At 47.5% G+C, this 25,170-nt stretch overlaps 1 protein-coding gene across 8 annotated transcripts in view; it reads left to right on the top strand.

The window, feature by feature from the left end:
- Nucleotides 1-25,170, top strand: part of Grik5 (glutamate ionotropic receptor kainate type subunit 5) — a 61,470-nt gene that overhangs the window by 14,712 nt on the left and 21,588 nt on the right. For 6 of the 8 annotated variants that reach the window (XM_074057258.1, XM_074057257.1, XM_074057256.1 and 3 more), the window contains one exon: nucleotides 8,173-8,376. The exons of the other annotated variants lie outside the window; for them this stretch is intronic. In XM_074057258.1, coding sequence (XP_073913359.1) covers nucleotides 8,173-8,376 — 204 coding nt within the window. The remainder of the gene's footprint in view (nucleotides 1-8,172; nucleotides 8,377-25,170) is intronic. 8 annotated transcript variants of the gene reach the window in all.

The raw sequence follows: 25,170 nt of genomic DNA, 5'->3' as shown, positions 1-25,170 counted from the left end.
GAACTAGGTTTTGCCCTGGTTTCCTTAACAGTGTCTGGCCCATAGTAGGGTCTTATAACCATTGTTACCATTGTTAGAATGGTCGTTTTTGTCATACTTACCAACCTAGTGTATTGACACATGCCAGCTTGTTTAGTGTCCATCTTGAAGACATGGAAACTGAGGGTCAAAGAGGTGAAGCAAGTTGCCCATGGCATAGCCAGGACCAGAAGCTGTGTCTGAGGCTCCAGAGTCTTAGTCTTAAGGATTATGCTCTTAAGCTCCAGTCCTCCTGAACACCAGCCATGGATATATCATCCTATCGTGCAGGCACTGCCGCTTCTGCATTTTGACAGATCAGAGATGGAGGGTCCTTGGTGTATCAGTGACTGTTCTGCACCAGGCACCATGCTAGGCCCTTTCCAGACACTGCTCTTGAGTCCCAACAGCTACTTTACTTCCCCCTTTGAACTTGTAAGAAGATAGTCATGTAGCAAGGCCCTGGTGGAGCTGAGCATCAGGCTCAGAGCCTGGCCCTCTCCCCTTTACCCTGCTGCTTTCTGCCAGGCACTGACACACAGGACCTGGTGAGCAGGGACTTTCCTTAGCAGCTAGTCTGGAGGCTGGACATGCAAGGCAGCCCTGTTCTTCACAGCAGCCAAGCCCATGGCCTACAGCCCCCCTTGTCTGTGGGAGCCACTCAGCAGCACTAAGAGTTGGGCCAGCTAATAGTTATGATGCTGAAATTCAGAGATGGTTTCTAGAGGTGTTGGAGGCCCCGGTCAACAGACAGTGACTGAGCCATTTCCTTAGTCCCCAGAGAACCCTGATGTAAAGTGGCCCTCAAGTCCCTCTGGAGGAGGGCCAGTGAACCTGTTACGGAGGGACAGATGGCCTGCAGACAGGAAGCCAGATACTTCCTAATAGCCTTGCTGAGAGGCCCTGAGGGATGGCTGGTTGGAAGTGGTCAGCACCTTAATGTGTGGTGTGTGGCCCTTCCCTGAAGCCTCCTGGAAGAAAAGAGGGGCAGAGGTCAGAGAGAGGACATCAGGATAATCTTTTTCACACTCCTCTCCCCAAGGCCTGAGAGCCAGTGTTGTCCTTCTCTTCCTGAGGTTCATTCTTCTCTTGATGAATTGGTTCGCTCATTCGTTCTGAAAATATTTGCTGAAGCTGCTGTGTGCTGGTCTTACACAAATTCTGGAGGCACAGAAATGAGTCACAGGTGCTCTTGAGGGACACTGGGGGAGGCAGTCCCAGCCTGATGGAGGGGACACACCAGGACACAGTCATTCCAACCTAGAGTAATGAGGGATTCTCAGAGGAAAGAGGGATTAAAGCAGCCTTAGAGGCCTGAGGAAGGCCTCACTGAAAAGGTGGCACTAGACTGGGCTTTAGAAGTTGTCTAGGAGTGTGGTGTGCAGAGATGGCAGGAGTAGCAGGGAGCCTCAGGATGTTTGTCAGCTCGAACAGGAAGGTGGCAGCAGCCTCAGTGTGCACAGCCAAGCATGCCCCATTTGTTCACCAACATTTTCTTTTTTCTTTTTTTCTTTGTGGTACAGGGGTTTAAACTTAGGGCTTCATATTTGCTACGCAGGCACTCTACCACTTGAGCCACACCTCCACCTCTTTTTGCTCTGGTAATTTTGGAGGCAGGGACTCGTTGTTTGCCTATACTGGTGTGGACAGCGATCTTCCTATTTTATACTTCCAGCTGTAGCTGGATGATAGGCATGTGCCACCATGCCCAGCTTTGTTCTTGTTGAGTTGGGGGGGGGGGGTCTCACAAACTTTTTTGCCCAGGTTGGCCTGGAACCATGATCCTCCTGATCTCAGCCTCCTGTGTAGCTTGGGATGACAGGTGCATGCCACTTTGCCCAGCTATTTGTTGAGATGGGGCCTTGCAAACTTTTTTGCCTAGGCCAGCCTTAAACCCATGATCTTCCCAGTGACCAATACCTGGCTTTTTCTTCCTTTTATTTTTTTGTGGGGCTAGTGATGAAACCCAGGGCCTTGTGCTTGCCAGGCAAGCACTGTACCACTGAGCCATCCCCAACATTCACCAACATTGTCTGACATGGGTCTCTGGACAGGGCCTGTGGCAGGCACTTGGAATTGAGACATGAGTCAAACTGGGTGCCTGGGCAAAACATGTATCAGGACTTGTCTCATCCCCTATGCTGTCCTCAGGCCTAGAGCAGTTCCTGACAAATAGCAAGCATGAAGGGAGGGGTCTGATGCAGGGGGAGACATGTGGCAATGCTCTGGAACATCAGGAAATGTGTGCTCACACTTTATGGGTTGTAGGGGGAGGGAAAGAGAGAGAACACTGAGCCAGAAGGCCAGGGCCAAACCCTGGCTTTAGTAAGCTCATCGACTCTTGAGGGAGGTCTCTGGGGAGGAGAGGAGGTCTGGGTGGGAGAGCAAGGGGAGTCTCACATGGGTATTAAAGAAGCAGTGCAGATGGGACATGGTATACAATGGCCAGCCAAATGATGGAGTAGAGGAAGTCCTGGGATGCAGTGCAGGCTGAGACTGCCCTGGGGAGGTGCTCACAGCTCCAGAGCAGAGAGAGGGTGAGCTGGCTCCAAGGTTAGAGGCCTGAGAGGCAGTTTAGGGTGCAGAAGTCCTGAGGCACTGAGGACTACTAGAGCCCCTCCTCTGCCACCCAGCCTGCAGCACAAGTCAGGCCTGTTGACTCCCTCAGGTTGTGATAGATACCTCACCCCACCGTTGCTTGCTGGTGTGGTAGTAAGAGCCACTGCTCTGGGGAAGATGGACTTCAGTCTGTTCCTGGCTCCCAGTTCAAGTCCTCTTAGCTGTCTAGTCTCCATGTTTTCACCTGAAAAATGGGTCCAGAAATTCTCCTTGAGGGGCTATGGGAACAACACATGCCTGAGGGACTCTGCAGTGTCCAGTGCTAACCCAACTTTCCCACTTGCCCTCTGAGCACAGTGTCTGCAGCCCTGGGCTCAGATGAAGAAACTAAGGCACAGGAGGATTAAGTGACTTATAGAAGGGTCACCCAGCCAGAAGGTGCCAGAACCGACTGGAGCTGGCAGAGCCTGTGCACTGTCCTTTGCATCATGTGGTCTCCATTTCTGCTTCTTCCTGTGTTCTCAGGACTTTGTTCCTCACTAGCCTGTCATGTACACTGTGTGAGCTGCGCAGGCTTCGCCTCTCTGTCCTTGATTCCTTCCTTTACAGTGAGGAGATAAAGAATTCATAATAGAGTGAGGGGCTTGAGCCAGGTCTGGGTCAGATAAATTGTACACCAGGAAGTCACAGATTTGGGTTTGAGTCCAAGGTTCATGAAAGGCAATTAGCTTGTAAGGAATGTTCTAGAACCCGCCCTACATTAATTTTTTGTTTTTACTTTCAAGAGGGCTATATGTGTGTGTTTTGCTGGGGATAGAACCTAGGACTTTATGCTTGCTAGGCAAGCACTCTATCACTGAGCTATATCCCCAGACTCAAACAGAGTTTTATTGAAGTGTAACATGCACATAGAAACTTGCACAAATTGTGCAGCAAGGGACATAACTTAGTGCAAAAAAAAAAAGGAATCGGAATATATGACCTTTTTATTGATTTGAGAATATTTTCACATTCTGAATATGAGCCTTTGTCAGATATATGTATTACAAATGTCTTCTCTCCCTTTGTGGCTTGACTTTTTACTCTCAGCTGTATCTTTTGAAAAAAAAGAAAACATACTTGCTGGGTGCCGGTGGCTCACACCTGTAATCCCAGCTCAGGTGGCAGAGATAAGGAGAATTGCAGTCCGAAGCCAGACCAGGAAAATAGTTTTCAAGACCCTATCTCAAAAAAACCGCATCACAAAAAAGGGCTGGTGGACTGGCTCAAGGTGTAGGCCATGAGTTCAAACCCCAGTACCAAAGAAAAAGAAGAAAAAAGATTTTTAGTTTTACTAGAGTCCACTTTATCAACTTTTTTTTCCAGTGCTGGGGATGGAACCCAGGGCCTTGCACACACGAGGAAAGTGCTATACTGCTGAACTACGTTCCCAACTATGATTAATGCCTTTATGCTTTTAGTATTTAAGAATTCTTGCCAGGAGCCACCTGTTAAGAAAACAAAGACTAATTCTTTGTCTATCCCAACATCAGGAAAATATTCTATAGGTTTTCTAAAACCTTAGTTGTTCCTTTTACGTTTGGATCTGCAATCCACCTGGAATTGACTTTTATGAATCATATGAGGTGGGGGGGCATAATTTTTTCTTTATGGATGTTTAATTGAATAGCACCATTTATTAAAATAATAATTTCTCCCGTCCCCACAGTGTTACCTTTGTCATAAATCCATATCCACTCGTGTATTTCCTAATACTCCATTCTGTCAGCCATGTCTCCATCTTTGCTTTAATACCACATTGTCTTAAACTAACTTACTTTAAGTGTCAATGTTCAGTGGAGTAAATCTATTTTCTAAACAGCTTTGATACCCTTTAAGATTGCTTTGCCTCTTCTTGATCCTTTGCATTTCCATATACTTTTAACTATCATACTTCAGTTTTTAAAATTCATGACAAGCCAGGCATGGTGGTGCACACCTATAATCCTAGCCCTTAGGAGGCAGAGGAAGGAGGACCATGAGTTCGAGGCCAGCCTGGGCTATATCCTGTCTCAAAAAACAAAACAAAAACAAATTTCATTACATTGTGTTAGGAACAAAAATAATACAAATCTTTGTAAAATTAAATTCAAAGGATACAGGCATAAGGAGTGAAAAATCAGCCTCTGTCCCTTCCTGGTCTCTCATTTTCATTTCTTAGAGGCTACCAACATTTCAGGAGTGTCTGTGCATGTACAAGCACATCCCCACTCTTTCTTGCACAAAGAATAGCATGTCATACACGTTGTTCTGTAGCTTGTTTTTCTTCCTCTTAATATATCTTACAGACCTTGCTATTTTGGTAGTTGCCTGGGATTCTTTTATGACATCGACAATCTCTTTAACTTGTCTCAAATTAGGTTGTTTCGGTCTTTGTTCCCACCGCCAGCACTGCAGCAATGACTTTCTTGGACCTCTCTTTTTGTGGATAGATGCACAGCCATTCACAGAATGGATTCTAGAATTGGACTTAGCAACGTCCTACTGCCTGTTCTCAATGTTGGGCTTCTGCATAAGAATCTCTCTCTCTCTCTTTTTTTTTTTTTTTGGTGGGACTAGGGTTTGAAATCTGGGCTTTGCGTTTGCAAAGCAGGCTCTCTACCACTTAAGCCACACCTCTGTCCGTTTTGCTCTGGTTATTTTGGAGATGGGGCTTCTTGTGAACTATTTGCCTATGCTGGCTTCAAATCTCAATCCTCCTGATCTCAGTCTCCCAAAAGCTAGGATTACAGGCATGAGCCACCAGTGCCCAGTTAAGACTCTCTTGAAGATGTCTGAAAGCTTTGGATGAGAGGCTCCTTAGGGACTTTTGGTGTGAGGATCTAGAGCTCTAAGTAGGGTACTGAGTTCTGTCCCGGACCCCAGTTACTGGGTGGTTTCTTGTCTGTTTTTGTTTTTTGTCTCTATAATCTCAGACCCCCAATTCTAAGACCTTGAACCTAAGTTCCTCAGTTTTTTTTTTTTTTTTCAGTACTGGGGTTTGAACTCAGGACCTCATGCTTGCTAGGCAGGCGCTCTACCAGTTGAGCCATGCACTCAGCCCATTTTTTGTGTTGGGAATTTTCAAAATAGGATCTCATAAACTGTTTGCCCAGGATGGCCTCAAACTGCGATCCTCCTGATCTCTGCCTCCTGAGTAGCTGAGATTTCAGGCATGTGCCTCTGGCACCCAGATCAGTTCTTTGGTCTTGAATTTGGAGATCAGTTTGACATAGTGGAAAGATTGAGGGCTTCAGAGTGCATAGTCATTGGGTATAAATATCAACTTTGCCTTGTCTCCCCTTCCTTGCCCTACTTTAGCTGGTGGTCTTGGATCTGAGCCTTTGTATTGGTCTCTAGCTTCAATACCCAATCCAGATCCCATGTCTGTCTGGCCTTTCCCATGTCTGTTCTCTGAGTCTGTCCACTTGAGCTCAGTCTGGCACAGGGCTTAAGATCAGAGCTTTGGAGCCAGACTGACTTGTCCTCAGTCATTTACAACTTCACTTCTCTGGACCTCAGTGTCCTCATATCTAAAACAGGTAATAATACCGACCTCCCACACTGACAGAAGAGCTGTCATACAGCAAGCCCACAAGAAATGCTAGCTGTTGCTTCTATTATTAGTATTATCTCACATTTCTGCTCTCAGTTCAACAATTTTTGGATTTGGAGAGGCAGCTTGGTAGAGAGAGAAGTGCTGGCTTCCCTCCGTCCTGTTATCCTTCAGCTGTAAGGCTCTGTGGGGTCATAGAGTGTAGGGCCTGTGTAAGGACCTGGCTTCATGGGAAGAGAGTATTTCTGTGTAACAGATCACCTCAAATCCCCGAGGCATAACACAATAATGATTTGTTATTTCTCATGATTCTGTGGTTGATTGGGCAGTTCTCTGATTCCTCCTGGGCTTACTATGGCTGCATTTCGCTACTGGCCGGGCTATACAAGAAGGTCCAGAATGGCTGTAGGTATTGGCTGTTGGCTGGCATGCCTTGGTCTAGTCATCCTCGCACAGACTGACCTGGGCTTCCTCTTCCCTGTGTAATCTTCCCAAGAGCTGCTCTGAAGGCCAAGGCTCTGGAATTCAGGTAGTATCACCTCCACGTTCTATTGGCTAAGGCAAATCACAAGGCCAACTTGACCAAAGGAGTAGGGAAATGGACTCTACCTGTTGATGGAGAAAGAGCAAAATATTGTGGCCTCATCAACCATAGAGCTCAGTAATCATGAATGGTCACAGAGACTACTTGCCCTCTCTGAGCCTCAGTGTGCACATGCATAAAAATGATCCTTATATTGCTCACTTTAGTGTAAGAACCCTGTGAGGACTTAGGCAGGTGCTCTGACACTCGAGGCACCCCCCCAGTCCCCTTCCTGTGAGGATTTAAAGTGAGGTAATCAAGAGAACACATGCAAGGCAGGTGGTCAGTACACAATAACCATCGTAGATGTTGTTACTAAAGCTTTCTCTCTTGGCTATTTCCTGAGTCTAAGTCCTTTTGTTTACTAGTGCAACGTAACACTACTATGAACCATTTAGATGGTAACTATGTCAAGATAAGTTTCCCTAGCACTTTGGATGTTCTCTCTGCTTTTGTGCTTCTTTGCCATGATGGGGTCAGTAAAGTTTGCTTGTGACCCTTTTCAGAAATAATTATCAGTGTAGCAAAAGGTCAGAGATTGCAAACTGGCAGGTGTGTTTGTTTGGCTTCTAAAAAGTGGTATTAGAATTTGAATTAGTTGCTAACATTTATAATCAGGAGATTTTACAGAACAATCTAGGATTCTAAATTCTCTTAAAATTGTACCATCTGGCATCTCAGGCCTGCTTCCTTCATTGGGCTGGAGCAAAATCCTGGTGGGGGATACCCTCTTTGACCCATCAGTGGCTTGTGAAGTTGGATTAGTGAGTCACTATTGGTCATGTGCACAAATGAAGTAGAGCTGAATAGAAAATATCTGTGTGCTGCCCATGGTCACTGAAAGCAAGGACTGTTTTGTGCAATAAGTCTAGTTGTAGGGGTGTCTGTGTGATGACTTGAGTTACAAGGTAAACTGTATCAGGCTAAGGCAAGTCATAAAAACAATGAAAGCCCTGTTCTCATTTGGCATAAGCTTTATCCAATGTGATTCTCTCTGAAGCTCCCTCCTCCTTTGTAGGCATTTCAGTTGGAGACCAGTAACATCAGGTTAGCTATGGAGATTAAAATGACTCCCTGTGAGCCAGGCATGGTGGCACATGACTGTAATCCTAGCATTCAGGAGGCTGAAGCAGAAGGATCAAGACCAACCCGAACTACATAGTAAGACCTTGTCTCAAAAAAACCAAAACCAAACAAGCAAATTAAAATGGCTCCTGCACTCTGCTATGGGCTGTAGGGTCTTTGTGCTTTCCCCACTGCTTTCAACCTGTTCCCTGCTCAGAGCAATTATAAGCAAATCTGTAGTGAATCTGCCATTAGACCAGATTCCTGCTCTAGTTCCCGGGTCCAGTTGCCCTGGCTCTTTCTGGGCTCCAGGACCCCCAACTCATCCCTGAAATGCCCAATCTCTGATCCCTGCTCTCTTTTGCCCACCCAGGAGAACCCGTACGTAATGCGCCGGCCCAACTTCCAGGCCCTGTCAGGGAACGAGCGATTCGAGGGCTTCTGTGTGGACATGCTACGGGAGCTGGCGGAGCTACTGCGCTTCCGTTACCGACTACGGTTGGTGGAGGACGGGCTGTACGGGGCACCTGAGCCCAATGGCTCCTGGACGGGCATGGTTGGCGAGCTCATCAATCGGGTACGAGCCAGGGCTGGGAAAGGGGCCAAGGAGCAGGCAAGGAAGGGCAAGTGAGGAAGGGTGGTCAGAACAAACCTGGCATGTAGCAAAAGGGGAGGAAGTCGCTAAGGGCCCTCCACCAACCTGGTTGATGGTGCACTAGGTACTGTGCCGGAGAGCGCTGTGGGGCAGGAGAGGGAAAGAGAAGAGGCAATGTGTCCCAGATGCCTTCCTCATGCCATCTGGACTTAGTGTTCAAAAGTTTGTTGAGTAAATGAAAGAGGCATGGAGTGGAAATCAGGCAAAGGCCCGAGGTGGCCAAGAGAGGCTTCCTGCAGGAGGCAAGGCTGAGAGCAGAGACTGTGCCTCCTTTGTGCGGGCTGCCCAAGCTGTACCAGGGAGGGCTGGCATGTTGTGGACCTTGAGAGCTGCATATTGGACTCACACATTCATTCAATCGGTATGTGTTTATGGGTACCTACTGCGTACCTTACCCTGTGCTGGTCACAGGATATTGTGAGCAGGGAGATGAAAGGAGCCAGGTATGGTTGGGTATGCCTATAATTCAAGTACTGGGAAGGCTGAGGCGGGAGGATTGTCAGTTCAAGGTCAACCTAGGCTATATAGTGAGACCATGTCTCAAAAAAGTGTGGAGCAGATGGGCATGAAGGAACCAGTGGGTGAAGAGGGTATGGGAAGGGGAGTGTATTTAGAGTGTATAAACAGCATTTACAGAGGTGCCCTCCCCCTAGAGAGTGGGGCATCTTGGGAGAACCAGCTGGGCCTGTGGGTGGGCAGGACTTGGATGAAGGTAAGGAGGGATGAAAGGCAAGCCGTGGGAGGTGGGAGGCAAGGGTGCAGTGGGAAGAATATTTTGGAGTCAGACCAACCTGGACTGGAGTCCTAAGATGAATCATTTTTCTGAACCTCAGTTTTCCCTTCCCTAAGATGGGGCTAATAACTGACAAGTGTGTGGTGAGGGTCTTAGGCAATAGGGACAAATTCTTCACACATTTCTTGTCAAACAGCAGGGGACCATACATAGTTCTTTTTATTCCAGACAGAGAAACCTGGTGGACAAATGCCCAAAGGCAGGACTATGCCAAACAGACCCCTGGTTAGGACACACCCAGAGCTGGTGTGTAGAGCAGGGAACTGAGGTCTGGAACAGTCAGGGCAGTCTTGACATTGGACTTGGCTGGGCTCACCCTTTGTCTCTCCCATGCCAGAGTTGACTGCATCCAAGCCCCTGAATGTCACCAGTGCAAGATACTTTGCTTAACAAAGACATTTATCCCTTAGGGCACTGATTTTCAAAAGTTATTTTGAACACTAAAACTTGTCCTCTGATTGAAAGCTTCTTCAGAACCCTGGACAAAGCAGAGCTGCTCTTGGGGAGGCAGAGGTGGGAGTTCTTCCCAGTCCTGGCCTCTTGGTCTTCCCACCCTACCCTGCGGGAGGCCTTGAGGCACAGTCCCCTGAGGCTGCCAGCTGGTTTGAAAGCCTCTGCCCCAGAGTGAGATTTAAGGCCTAAAGCCAGAGAGGATCAAGATAAGAGAGGGGAGGATGCCCCAAGCTGGCAGCCTCGTGCACACCTGGCTGGCAGGCAGAATTCCCCAGGACCTATTTTCACAGCCCTGTCCTCAGTGATACAGGCTCAGAAATTTTCTTTCATCAGAGTCCCCAGAAATAAGCAAGCTCTGGGGAAGTAGTCCCCCAAGAGGTCACTGTACCCTGACTGCCAGTTTATTTGTCAATGAAGAAGGAGGCTGTCTAGAACAGGACATATTTAAAGCTGCTTGACCTTGGTCAGGTCTTGACCTTTGTGCCCCTGGGCAAGGGATTTTGATGCCTGTGGCGAGTTTTTGTGACTGGTTGCTACGATTATAATTCTAAATTCTTTTTGACTCTTGGCTTTGCTGGGTACTAGCTGTGTGACCTTGGGCAAGTTACTTAACCTCCCCGTAACTTAGTTTCTTCAGCTGTAAAATTAGGGAAAGAGCCCCTGGCATGTAGTGTAGCTGCGATCATGAAATATGTGAATCCAGATAAAAGACCTAGAACAGGGCCTGGCAGGTGGGCACTGCTATGTGCCCGTGCCCCATTCAGTTATTATTACTCCTGTCAGCGTGCCAGTTCATACATACATTCACGCGCTCATCCATTTGCCATCCAGATATTTATTGAGTACCAACTATGTACCAGGCCCCATTTTTTATCCTGGGGATGTGGTAGTAAGCCAGACAGACCTGGCCTTGCCCTTACTGTGCAGGTTAAAGAGTTTGGGGCTCAGCAGACCTACAGGATGCTCTCGAAAGGCTTTGAGCTTGCTCAAGTGCAAGGGGACAGAGTGGTAACAGGACCAGCAAGGAGGTTCTAGGGAGATGGTGGGGTGGGGTGCAGCAGAGATGGAGACTAAGGGAGGGCTGGAGAGTGCAGGGCCTGATGAGTCCTGGATGGGGGACATAGGAGAAAGGAGATGACATTCTTCCTTGTCTGGCTAGGGCAGTAGCAATGACATTTACCAAGGGAACAGTGGAGGAGGAGCAGGCTGGGAGCTCAAAGGAGGGTGGGGCTTGGCCTTGCTGAGTCTGAGCTGCTTGCTGTGGGGTGGCCAGGCCTGCAGAGCTGCGTGGGAATCGGGAATCGTTACCACATCACCCCAACAGCAGCAGCTGCTGTTAGTTGACTTCACACCACTTGCCGGGAGTGTTACTTAACTTCATTCTCAAGATCATTCACAGCCAGAGGCTAACTGCCCGCGGGGCCATCAAGAGATCTGGGGCTCAGTGGCAAAGGGACTTGCCCCGACACACAAGGCCGCAGCCAGGCATGTCTGTCCTGAGGCCTGGGTCCTTGCCAGACCCCCAGCAGGTACGGGGAAGCCAGGAGCAATGAGAATAATAATCACTATTGTGGAGCAAGTGCTCATGCCTGGAAGACCCTAGTCCAAGCTTTCTAACTTGAACTCGCTTTTTCTTTTTTTTTTTTTAATTAATTTATTTAGGTGATAGTGGGGTTTAAACTCAGGGCCTTGTGCTTGCTAGGCAGATGCTCTACCACTTGAGCCTCGCCCCCAGTCCTGAACTCAAGCTTTTTGACTCATGGTCACCCAGTGAGGGAGGGATTGTTTCTAACCCTGTTTTCTCCAGTGCAGTGTGAGGCACCAAGGTACCACCATGCCAGTCCACAGGACTCATGACTAGGGAGTCAGGGTGGGCCCCTCAGAGCTGGAGAGTAAGTTCTAGATGGAAGACAGCCTCAGGCACTGGTATTACCCCTCCACCCCTCTAATCCCCCCCCATCCCAACCAGCAGTCCTTAGCCAGTTTCATATTATGGTCCCTTTATTCCACCCAGTGGCCACTGCTGGAATTGTCATGGCATAAATTTAGGGCCTGCCCGTCTTGCCAGCCTCCTTACTGGCCACCTGACCTCAGGTCTCTCTTCAGCTATTTGTCCTCCAGCAGGATGTCTCTGCAATGCAAGTCTGACCTATCACTTGTATGCTTAGGGCCTCAGCATAAAGTCTGGGCCTTCTGGCCTGGCCCTCAAAGTTAATACAGGGCTCTGAAGTCAGGGTGTAGGAAGCAGATGGGGAGTAGTAGAGCTGAGATGCCGTCATGCCAGGGCCTCAACTGTCCCACAGGAAGTTCTGAAGCTGAGCTGGCCACCAAGGATATCACCTGTGAGGCACAGGGCCAGCCTCTTATGCCCCATGTAGGTACATCATCAGACATGAGCTGCCCTCCAGGAGGGTCAGGACCTTGGACTTAGAGGCTGTCTTCCATTGACAGAACTGAGAGCCATCAGCCACCAGCAACCAGAGCAACTGATCAGATGCTCTGATCCTGAAAGAGGGTTTGGGGGCCTTCATGACATCTTACCAGCAGCACACTGGCTAAGAATCAGATAGCCACCTCCCACAGTATTCCTAACAAGCCACCTCATCAGAAACCCCTGTTTCCCCTCTTTAAATGGAACCTCTCTCACAAAGTTTTGGGGGAAATAAATGAGAGAGCATTTGTAAAGCAGGCCTGGTACATAGGTGGTCACTACTGATGGTCACCTTTAGTGAGATAGTGTATATAGAAATTTGATTAGAAGCATTGGCCAGATAGCCCTAGGTTCAACTTTGGATTTGCTCCATACTGATTGTGTGACCTGTAGACAGGTGGCTGCCTCCCTGAGTCTCACTGTTCCTGAAAATGGGGAGTAATGACCCCCTAACTTTGAGAGCCCTCACGAGGGCTAAATGAGATCAGTACAGCATGTAGTTGCTGTCATGACCAAGGTGAGTCCACCCACCTTGCCTGCAACATCCTCACCCTGGGAGTGAGATCCTTGACTACTTAGCTAAGTGTCCCCAGCACAGTACATAGTAGATATCCAATAAATTGACATTGAATGGGTGACTGGTTGATTCTGTCAAGGGGCCTGTAGAACTGCTGCTCCCAAATGTGAGTCAACTCCCTGTATAGCTATCCTTATCTCAACTAGCAAAAACCCTTGGTCCTTCCTATTATTGCTTATACTCTCTCTTCAACAAAATTAGAGATAAGGGCAAAATAGTTTCTGCCTGGTAGCGAGGGGATAGAGGAGGAAAGGGAGGGGGCGGGGGGAAGGGGGGAGAAATGACCCAAGCATTGTATACACATATGAATAAAAGAAAAAAAAAAGAACTGCTGCTCCCAATACACACACACACACACACACACACACACACACACACACACCCAGTTTTTCTTAAACTGAACACATAGTGGCTGGTTTCAACTTTCTTGCCTATAGTCGTCATCCAACCCTGTCTCCCTGGGTTGCACCAAGTTCCCTAGATTGGCATTTTCAAATAGTATGTCATACTTATCTTCCAACTCCAAAGTTTTTACATTTTGAGAAGGTCAAAGGCAGGTACAGAGAAGAAAGGATATATTGTTACAGGACCTGTAACAAAAGCTGGCAGGCCTGGTTTTGTTTTTGTGGTACTAGGGTACTAGGACTTGAACTCAGGTCCTACACCTTGAGCTATTCCACTAACCCTTTTTTGTGATGGATTTTTTTTTTTCAAGATAGGGTCTCAAACTATTTGCTTGGGCTGACTTCGAACCACAATCCTACTGATCTCTGCCTCCTGAGTAGTTAGGATTACAGGCATGAGCTATTGGTGCCTTTTGACACCTGTTTTATGCTTTAAAAAATACCTCATTTTATGCATATAGTTTTGGATCCTTATTTTTAAAAATTTAACATTATGTGTTTCAGATTGTAAAATAATATGCATACTAAGTATGATTCCATTTTGTACAAAATATGTATGTGCATCAAAAAAAAAGTTTCTGTACGGCTGGGGGTGCACCTCAGTGGTAGAGCATGTGCTTAGTTTGTGCAAGGGCCTGTGTTTGATTCCCAGCATTGAAAAAAAAATTGTTGTAAGCAATTTAGAAATAGTCGCTTTCTTGTCTTTTTTTTTTTTTTTTTAACAGTACTGGGGCTTAAACTCAGGTCCTAACGCTTGCCATGCAGGCACTCTATCACTTGGGCCATTTTGCCAGCACAATCCCTTTATTTTCCCTGGTTACGTAGACAATACACAAAGTCAGAGTGTAGGCATAGCAGGAACACTAGGTATGGATTGTGGTCTACAGCCGAGACAATCACTGTGATGAGGGTGAGGCAAATTCCCCCAAGCCATATTCTATAAATACATGTATTTAAATTGTTTAGCTTTAGTTTTGCAAAAATGTTAACCTATTTTGCATACTGTTTTGTAATTTACTTTTTTCACTTTTTTTTTATATCTTTCCTGATTAATACACCTGGATCTGCCTCGTTTTTTAACTATTTATTGAGCATCTATTATGTGCTTGTCTCTGTTCCAGCTAGTAGAAGGAAGCAATGAGGAACAGACATTCTCCCTGTCCCCCTAAATCTGACATTCTAGTGAGGAAACTGACAGCAAAGGTACTAATATCACAACAGATGGTGGCACTACTGGGAATAGAAACAAAACAGGGTAAGGGATGAAAAATATCTGGCACATTGGTAGTATTTGGGAAAAGAAAGGAGTGAGGAAGACTGCTCACCCACTGGGAAGGGTGCCACAGGGCCAGGGCTTTGTCTGTGTGCCTCACTCTGTCTCCCCAGCAACTAAAACAGTGACATGCAGCAGGTGCTTGGCAATACTTGTTTAATTGAGTGGGATTGGGGATGGGAGAAAAGTGTTTACTAGGTAGAGGGTCCATGAGTGTAAAGCTCTGAGGTGAGACTGAGCTTTTCTGCATCCAGAGAACAGTGAAGAAACTGCCCAATGAAGGGAGCAGAGGAGAGTAGGGGCAGTGAGGTATGAGAGGGCTGAGACCCCACAGTGGTGGTCTGGAAGACAAAGATAAGAATTCTGTATTTTTGGCAGTACTGGGGATTGAATTCAGGGCCTCAGGCTTGCTAGGCAAGCACTCTACCACTTGACTCACACCCCAGTCTTTTTGCTTCTTAATTTGTTTTTCAAATATGGTCTCATACTTTTTGTATGGGATTGGCCAAACTGAGATCCTCCTACCTCTGCCTCCCAAGTAGCTGGAACCACAGTCGTGCACCTAGTCGTGCCTAGCTTGTTTTTCATTTTTCGTTTGATGGTACTGGGGTTTGAACTCAGGCCCTCACACTAGCTAAGCAGTTGTTCTACCACTTGAGCCACTCTGCCAGCCTTTTTTGACTTGAGTTATTTTAGATAGGGTCTTGCATTTTTGCCCATGCCCAGCCTTGGACCACAGTCTTCTAAACTACAGCCTCCCACTTAGCTGGGATCACAGGCATGCTCCACCCTGTCAGCCTGATGTTACTTTTATTGTGTTGTGAAGTCATTTTGTGGTTTAAGCAGGGAATGTGCATGGTCCTTGTTTTCTTTCTCATTTTTATTGAGCTGAAATTCATATATCAAAATTAACCATTTAAAGGGTACAATTCAGTGGCCTTTAGCATATACACTGTGATACAACCACCACCTCTACCTAAATCCAAAGTATTTTCTTAACTCCAGAAGGAAACTCCTGTATTCATTAAGCAGTTACTCCCCATTCTCTCCTTCCTCCCTCCTCCGCCCTTGGAAACTACTAATCTTTATGTCTCTATGGATTTCCCTATTATTGATACTTCATATAAATGGGATCATCCAATGTGTGCAGCCTTTTAGGTATGGCTTTCACTCAGTATATTTTTGAATTTCATCCATGTTGTGGAGTATATCAGTACTGCATTCTTTTTTGTGGCTGAATAATATTCCATTTTATGAGCCAGGTGTGGTTGTGATAGTACACCATTGTAATCCCAGCACTCAGGAGGCAGAGGCAGGAGGATCACAAGTTTGAGGCCAGCCCGGGCAAAGGTAGTAAGAACTTGTCTCAAAAACAAAAGGACTGGGGGCATTCACTTGCCTAGCATGTGCAAAGCCCCAAATTCAATCCCCAGTACAGAAAAATAAAAAGAAAGAAAGAAAGAAAATTCTATTGTACGGGTATATCACTGGGATCTTTGAAATCACCTAAAAATGACCACTGTGGCACCTCTCTTAAGAAATAGCTAGGGCTGGGATGTAGCTCAGTGGTACAGCGCTTGCCTAGCATGCGTGAGGCCCTGGGTTCGATCCCAGCACCAAAAAAGAAAAGACAAATAAAAAATATCTATAGTTGGGTAAGAGTAGAAACAGATGGTTCATGTAGGAGGCTGTTGGATGAGGGAAGGTGTGGACCTGGAAAGGCCTTTACTTGGGCTTGAGAGCATTCATGGCAGGTGTGCTGCCAGACTGGATGTGCATACGAGGAGTCAGGTGACTGTGGGGTTGGCTGAGGGAGCTGGATGAATTGTGAGGCCATTTTCCACCATGGGGCAGTTAGGTTAAGAAACAAGAATTATGTCTGGGCATGGATCTTTTAAGATGCTTGTTTGAAATTCAAGGGGAAAACCAGGTTTGGTGGTGCACACTTGTAATACTAGTACTTAGGATGCTGAGACAGGAGGATCCCAAGTTCCAGGACAGCCTTGACAAGTTCGAGGCCAGCCTGAGCTTCATAGTGAGACCCTGTCTCAAGAAGAAGAAGAAGAAAGGAAGGGAGTAGGAATAAAGAAAGGAAAGAAAGAAAATTAATTCAAGGGGAGATGTAGGAATTCCATTGTGTGGCTGGAGTGTGAATTATTTAAGTCATCCTCTATTGAAGGCTGTCTGGGTGGTTTCCAGTCTTTGCTTGCATAACCAATGCCCTTAGAAACTTGGCCTGAGGGTTTATGGGAGTGTTCCTGAGGGATACATTCTAAGAAGTGGAAGTGCTGGGTCAAAAGACAGGAATTTTTTTAGTATATACTGCCAAGTGGTTGTTCAGAAGTGTTCCATCAATTTATATTCCCACCAAAAGTGCACAGAGTGTCATCCCTACACTCTTGCCAACAGTGGGTATTATCAATCTTTAAAAAAAAAAGTGCTTGCCAATGTGAAAGGCCAAAAATAATATCTGGTTGTTTTAGATCGAAACACAATGTTATATGGTAGATTATTAGTCACGTGTGGATGTGCTATTATTTACTTAACCAGTTTTACATTTCATTGTTTGCAAATATTTTTATTTGTGCTGTTATAAACAGACATCTTTGTATACAAAAGCTTTGTCTGCATTGCAGCTTTTCTTTCTTCCTTTCTCTGTATTTCTCTCTTCTTATGGAGTCTCACTATTGTTGTCCAGGCTGATCTCAAACCTCTGGGCGCAAGTAATCCTCCTGCATTAGCCTTCCAAGTAGCTGTGACTACAGGCATGTACTTCTGTACCTGGCTTATTTTCTTAAGAGTGGTTCTCTGCATAGAATGACTGGATGAGGGCTGGGGGTGTAGCTCATTGATAGAGCACTTGCCTAGTACATGTGAGGTCCTGGGTTTGATCCCAAGTACCACCAAACAAACAAACTGGGTTAAGAGGAAGACCCATTTTATGGATTTTGGTGTATATTGTTGAACTGCTTTTCAAAAAAAAAATTACATCAGTTTCTCTACAGGCTCTTTCTCAGCATTGAATATTTTGATTGAGTACCACTTTTAGTGATTAACAACCCCCTATCATTTTGATGAATCATTTTGATTGTTCCTGCTTTGACTGGTGGGTCACAGTAGGGCTTATATGGACAGATGATAGATGGAGCCTGAGCCCAAATTCAACTCAGAATGGGCCTGATAGGGCCATGGACCCACCCTGTGTTTTCTCAGTTCCTGGCTGTGAAATTGAAATAGCCATACATGGTAGTGGGTAGCATCCCACATTGACCCACTGACCCGTGGAACCAGGACCATTATGATAGAAAGAGCCAAGTGGAAGCCTCTAGAACTCCCTGTCTTTGCGGGATAGCAATTCAAAAGCAATTCTACATCCTTTGGGGGAATTGCAGAGATTAGCGCCACCATTAGAAGCTTGAAAGAAGCAGGGGTAGTGATCCGACCCCCACTCAGCTGGCCTATTTGGCCTGTGCAGAAGGTAGATGGGTGTTGGAGAATGACTGGGTTATTGTCACTGTAATCAGGTAATGACTCCAATTGCAGTTGCTGTCTCAAATGCAGTATCTTTGCTGGAGCAAATCAACACAGCCCTTGGCAGCTGGTGTGAGCTACTGACTTGGCAGATGCTTTTTTTCCACACCAATTTCCAAGGACCACCAGAAGCTAGGAGTACACATCTTTGCTGCCTTGTCTCAGGACAGCATCAACTGTCCCACTTTCTGCCATGACACAGGCTGCAGAGAACTTGATCTTCTTGAGGGTCCTCCAGCATCATGCTATGCTGATCCACTGCATTGACAATCTGATGCTGATCAGGAAGTAGTTTCATAAGTGGGGTTGGCAGTAACCCCTCTGCTCATGTTAGTTGGGTCCAGTTTGGTGATGAAAATAGCACCAGTTACTTGACTACAATCATAGCAGTTATTTGCACACAGAGAGTAGAATATAAAGAATTGTCAACTAGCTGGATGTTGTAGGGCATGCCGGTAATTTCAGCTACTTGGGAGGTGGAGTAGGAGGATCTCCTGATCTGAGGCCAGCCCTAGGGCAAAAGCACAAGACCCTATCTGAAAAATAAACTAAAGCAAAAAGGGCTGGGGGTATAGCTCATGTGGTAGAGGGCTTGCCTAGCGTTCATGAGGACTTGTTTGAGTTCAAACCCAAGGACTGACCAAAAAAAGGAAAGAAAAAAAAAGTTAACTAAATGTAAAATTGTTAAGCAGCTAAATGAAAGGGTGACAAAACAGGTCATACAGATGGCAACTGTAAGAAGCAGCTCTTGGAGGCTGAGGGGAAGAGTTTGAAAAGTTGAAAACTTAGAAACTCAGAGGAGGACCCCAGAGCTGAGATCCAGACCTCTGAGGGAGGGGAACCTGTTTTCTTGATGCTGGTGACATTTGGCAGGGTTTTGGATTTTGGTGGCAATTTATACTACATTTGGATTGTGCAGCTTCGATCCATTTGCCTTCCAAATGATCCATACAGCTTTGCATTTTGAGTGAGGTCCAGAGTGTATGCTGGCTCTGAAGGAAGTCCAGACTGTGGGCAGGCTGATGTGTCCCCTGGGCCTGATAACCCAGCACATCCAGAGATCTGCAAAGTGCTAGAGGCAAACAGGATGCTCCGTGGGGGCCTCAGCGGCTCCGATAGGTGACTCATGGGAGTATCTCTGTGGTGATAACTCTCTCGAGAAACTGCTCCTGACTCCTTCCTGGGCCCCACTAGAGATCTAACATCTGCCTGTGCCCAGGAGTAACTGTGTGGCCATTAGGACCAAGGTGTGATATTTCTGCATCAGTCAGATCCTGCCAGGAGACAAGCCATGCATGTATTTGAATAAAGAAGAGAATTTTGTTCTAGGTAGAACGACATTAACTTGATGAGTGAGAGGGCAAAAGGAGAGCTCCAAGTCAGGAGGTCTGGTTCCTTTCTATAAAGGACCAGGGAGTAAATATTTTTTGGCTTTTAGGTCATTCTGTTAGAACTGCTTGGCCTTTCCATTGTATACAAGTGGGCAGGCTGTGTTCCAATAGATCTATATTTACAAAAGTGGGCAGATGGTTAGATTTGACTTGAGGGCTGTGGTTTGTCCATCCTTGCTCTCAGGTGTCATACAGGAGGTGGCCAACATCCCTTGTTCTAATAGAGCAAAGGGAAGAACTAGAGCTATTAGAAACTTAGAGGAAAGGTAATATTATGGTTTGAATATGAAATCCCTACAGGCTCATGTGTTGAACACTTTGTCTCCAGCTGGTGACGCTATTTTGGGAGGTTATGAAACTCTAGAAGGTGGGGCCTTGCTGGAGGAAGTAGGTCCCAGGGGCATGCCTTTAATGGTTATGCCTGGCCTCCAGTCCTTCCTCACTTGCTGCTTCCTGTCCACCATGAAGTGAATTTGCTCTTATGACATGCTCCTGCCAGTATGATGTTCTGCCCAAGAGCATGGAACCAAGTGACCATGGATTCAGCCCTCTGAAACCATGAGCCAAAATAAATCCTTCCTCCTTTAAGTTTTTATATTTTTATTTTTTGACAGTACTGAGGTTTGAACTCAGGGCCTCACACTTGCTAAGCACGCACTGTACCATTTGAGCATTCCACTAGCCCTGTTTTGTGTTGGGTATTTTCGAGATAGGGTTGGGCTTCAAACCGCAGTCCTACTGATCTCTGCCTCCCAAGTAGCTAGAATTACAGGCGTGAGCCACTAGTGCCCAACTCCTTTAAGTTTTTTATGTCAGGCATTTAGGTAGTGTGGAACTAAAACTCAGACTCTGAGATGAGGTGATTGCAGCTGGCACTGGCATGTCTTGAGAAGGACTATACGAAGCTGGCTCAGTAGGTGTTAGAAAGCTGCAAGCTGGCCTCATGTGCTGCCAGGGAGTACCACAGCAGGGTCAGGAGGGAGAGAAGTCAGGAAGGAGCAGGCCCTCCCTCCTGCAGCCCCTCTTCTAGCGACTCCTGCTGGTGGAGCCTGGCAGAGAGGCTAGCAAAGCAGGACTGTGGGGTACAGGTAGCCCGGTGTAGAGAGTGAATTTAGAGCTGAGGACAACCACAGGTGCCGTGATTGGCTTTGGGGCATTTAGATGTTCCCCTGTCATTTCTAAGTTAAGCTGTTCCTGATTTCATTGCAGACATTAGACCACGGTCAGAGGCCCATTGGGGTTGAGCAGGGTGCATATGAGGGTGGGAAGACTCCTCCAAAAGAAAGAGGTGTTTCTGCTTGGAAATGAGAGTGAGGAGAAGGTGGAGAGGGGTTCCAAAGACTGACAGGAGCCTGGAAGGAACTTTCAGTATTTAAGGCTCCTTTTGTCCCGCATTCCACCTGAAACCCAAATCTCACGCTTCTCTCCATCACCACTGCCACCTCTCAGTTCCTTTTCCAGTATCTCCCGGAACATTTTCATTTGGCTGTCTGGTCCCGTGTTCACTCTGGTACCTGTGGTCTGTCATTGCAGCTTCTAGATCATGTCTGTCTCCCTGCTCACACCCTCAAGCATGATATCCCTCAGTTGCCATTGGAGGGAGAATCCCACCCTTTACCATGGCCCAGCCTTCAGACCCTGTAGGCTCTGGTCCCACCCTGTTACATTTCCCCCTTCTGTTCTGTGGCAATTTCAAGAAGGTGGCAAGCTGCATCCCACCTCAGGACCTGCACCTGCCATCCCTCAGCCTGGAATTGTCCCCCAGGTCTTCTGCCTCAGTCCTACCCTTCCTTCATAATTGGACCCATAGAAGATCTCTCTGCAGTAGGCAGTGTGTCTCGAGTCCTATCTCCCACCAGTCTCTTCTTGTCCGGCTTTATTTTTCTTCATAACAACACTTGTCAGTACTACCAGACATTACATGTTTATATTCACAGCTGTGTTTCCAGAGCTAGAATTGTGCTTAGCCAGTGGAGTATGCTTAGCAAAGATTTGTTGCACAAATGAATGAATGAACAAATGGGAAGGGTAGAGTGGCTGCAAGAAGGGGATAGATGGCAAGATGGCAGAGGGTGAGGCAGGTGAGGTTGTAGGGGCCAGATGGAGCAGGAACACATGGGGCCAGGTGGGAATTTTGACTGGTAATTGAAGAGAGATAAATGTCATTGTGGCATTTAGCAGAGAGATGGGGTGACCAGGTTATAGCTTCTTAGCTCCCTGGGGCTGCCAGCCTGGGAGGTGGAGGTGAGTTTTCCAGTCAGAGGTGATCACCTAGGCAGGGGCAGGCAATGGAGGCAGAGGGGAGCAACTTCATTGCATGGGTATTTTGGGAGAGAATTAGGAGGTCCTGAGAGTGGATGCAGTGAGGGTGAGGGAGTCAGGTAAGTGCAAGATAACCCTCCTCCAGGCTTCTGTCAGGGATGGTGTTGGGAAGATGGGATTCAGAGCAGTGCTGGAAGGAGGGGGAAGGCTAAGGTTCAAGGTTGCCATGTGTCCCTTAGAAGTTCAAAGACTTACTCCTCTAGTTAGTTGTTGATTGTTCCTAGAGCTCCCTGGGAACCACAGAGGAGTCACACCTGGACCTGACCTCAGATTCCCCCAGCCATGGTGGGGGCAGCAGAGAAGAAGAAACCCTCCCCCCCAAGGGGGAGTTATCTGACTCTTAGGGTCAACTAGGTCAAAGGTCCCTATCTTCTCTGGACCTCAGTTTCTGCTCATGTAGAGTTGTGGCAATGGAGGCCCCTCTACATAGGGCTGCTCTGGGGACCACAGGAGCTACACCAGGGAAAACCCCTGAACAGCAGCTGCATGAGGCATTTGCATGTCTGACCTGTGTGAGGCTCTGTCACGGCACCAGGGGAGAAGATTCTCATCTGACAGCAGCTAGGGGCCACACAGGCAGAGTGGCCTGAGCATAGGAGGATGAGATGTGAGGTGCAGCATGGTGCCTGAGCATACCTGGGAACCCTGTGGCACGCCCAGTGGTTCCTGTGTTTATAAGGCCTGGGGTCAGTAGTGGAGCCAGAGAAGCTGAGCTCAAGGGGGATCCAGAGTGTGTTGGGATCTCTGCAAGATGTCTCAGAGGAGGAAAGTGTGAGGGGACGGTGGAGGGATAGGGGTGATGGGGACACTTTAGGCAAAGGTAGTGGCCTCCTCAAAGGGGTGATAGCTAGTGGGAGGCTGGCATGAGAGTGGGAAGGTAAGTGACCAGGGAATATGCTGGGAAGCCTCCAGCAGCTGTGAGTACCACTTAGCACAGCTTGATTTGGTCAGAACCACGCAGGATTTGCTGGGAATCTACTCCATGTGGGCCATGGACTGAGCCAGACAGGCTTGTAATATGTTTGGGAAGACTACTAATCAAGCGCTTAGAAGGATATGTCACTGAGCTGGGTGTGGCCTTGCATTCAGGAGGTTGGGGCAGGAGGCTGAAGAGTTCAAGGCCAGGGGCTGGTGGAGTGACTCAAGTCGTAGAGTGCCGGCCCAGCAAGACCCGGTCTCTAATGTGTGTGTGTGTGTGTGTGTGTGTGTGTGTGTGTGTGTGTGTGTGTGTGTGTGTGTGTGTGTATCAATGGGTAATGTAAGGAAGAGAGCGGTTCCTTGGGTGAGGGTGAAGTGAGATTTGGAGGCTGCTTTGAGGAAGGCAGAACGGGTGAGGTGTGATATAAGCCTCCAGTGGTGAGGAAGAGCTAGGTAGGAGTAAGTGCAAAGGCCCAGGGCAGGTGAGGGGGAGGACAAGCCCACTGTGTTATAGAACAAAAGGTAGGCCATTATGGCTTGAGCAAAGTGGGTAAGGGGCAGGGGTCATGAGCGGAGTCCAGTGAGGCAAGTGGGCCTCAACTCCTATAGGCGTCTTGGTGTTATGGGAAGTTATAATGGACTTTAAACAGGGAACTATCCCTTTGAATTATATGTGGGAATAGATTGGAGAGGGGTTATGAGAGGTAGGGGGTGGTAAAGCAAATGCAGTTATCAGGAGAGGGGCATGGTGACACAGATGTGGGTGATAGAATAGGCAAGAAGTGGACAGATCCAAGAGTGTTTAAGGAGCAGAGTCACTGCCCTTGCTACTGAGAAAGCAGGTGTCTAGCCTGAGGCAGACATCTCATGATGGTGAGGATGCTGGTGAACCCACAAGGGACTGGTGGCTTTCTGAGGAAGTAGGGTCCTGAGCCTGTCGCCCAGGGCTCACTAGGAACCCCACGAGCCCATCCAAAAGGCACTGCTTCCTTCTCTCTGAACTGGGTACTTAGGTCTTTCCAGGACAGACCTCCTGTGGGTGTCCAAAAATAATAAATACAGGATTCCTGTATTAGCTGTGATAGTTCCCAAGCTGATTCACATCTTAGTCATAAATAAAGCCAGTACACAAGAAAGGGGATGAATGCTCCTCACTTGCAATACCCAGGAATTCCTGCAGATATTCTCAGAATCCAGCCAGGTCTTGGGCCCCTGCCACACATCACAGTCTCTGGCTATGCCTTGGGGCTGAGCCATCTCTCAACACTTAAGCTATCTTGAGCCACTGCCATCACTCCCTCGTCCTGCGTGCATTCTTTAACATGTGCCGTCTGCCTCTGCTCTGGTTAATCTTTTGGGTCTATGTCTGCTCTCCCTGACCCTGAGGACTTGCCTTTGTGATGTGTCTCCCGACTGTGGGTTCTGTCTCTCCCTGTTGCAGATTGGGGTAAGGCCTGGCTTATCTCCACTGATGGGGTCATCCTTTAGACCTGCATCTTCTCTCCTAGCCCTGAGTTGTTCCTGGTGCTCCATCCTCTCTGCTTGCCCTCACTTCTCTCTGGGCCTGTATTACCTCATGTGTTCTCAGCCTCTACCCCTTAAGAACCTTGACCCTTTTATTTCAACCCCAGGGGGGAATTTTCTCCTTGAATCTGGATTTGAATCTCCTTGAATCAGTTTCTGATGCTGGGGCCCATTTGAGGTCCAGGGGATGGAGTTTGAAAGGTGGCATCCTAGAATCCATTTTTTCACCCCAGGTCCAGGGGAGCTGTGGGGGATTTGAAGCTCAAACCCCTCTTTACAGATGAGCAAGCTGAGACCAGAGAAGTACAAGCTCCTGCCTGAGGTCACACAGCAAGCCAGGGAAAAGCTGGGCTCCCCTGCTCCCCATGCTCGCCCTGCTTGCTCTGTCCTGTACAGGTGACACCAGATATGTGTAAGAGAGTGTGCTGGGGCCCTGGAGAATGCCCTGTGTGTCTCCGTGCTGTTGGCCTGTAATCACATGAATGACACAAGTCACTGTGTTGGCCAGTGTCTTGGCACATATGTGGGTGTGGTACGCCAAGCATACCTCAGTATACAAATGGCTAGGTGCAGAATTCGCACATGCAGTGTGTGTGCATGTGTATGTGTGAAGTGCAGGGAATTTCTCAGCTTCATGTCTACCCTCAGCTAAAGAATGGCTAATGTCCCCTTGAGGCAGAGTGAGGTGGCCCTGTCACATTAGCCAGCCCATTCTGAAAGGGATTCTGGGTACACCACCCAGGCCCCAGCCCTCCCCGCACCTATCTCTTTTTTTTTTTTTTTGAGACATTGTCTTGCTTTGCAGTCCAGGCTAGCCTCGAACTCACAATTCTGCTTCAGCCTCCCATGTGCTGGGATACACACGCTTCTTTCTGTCCCATTCATAATTGGACCCCAGCCACTCACACACACACACTTGGAACTACATGCAGCCTCTGCCAAGGTCATCTCAGCTGAGCTGGACATTGATCCTGTATGTCAGGGGTGCCTTTGGGCACACATCTAGGTCACTAATGTCTGCCAGAGAGTAGTGGTCACATCCCTGCTTTGTGGTCCCTGGCTCTTGCCTTTACCCACTAGTGCCTTTGCCTCTCTGAGA

The sequence above is a fragment of the Castor canadensis genome, chromosome 16, assembly GCF_047511655.1.
Source record: "Castor canadensis chromosome 16, mCasCan1.hap1v2, whole genome shotgun sequence".
In the NCBI taxonomy this organism is placed as follows: domain Eukaryota; kingdom Metazoa; phylum Chordata; class Mammalia; order Rodentia; family Castoridae; genus Castor; species Castor canadensis.
Note: the sequence above shows the minus strand (reverse complement) of the source record. Positions and strands in the feature narration are given on the sequence as shown.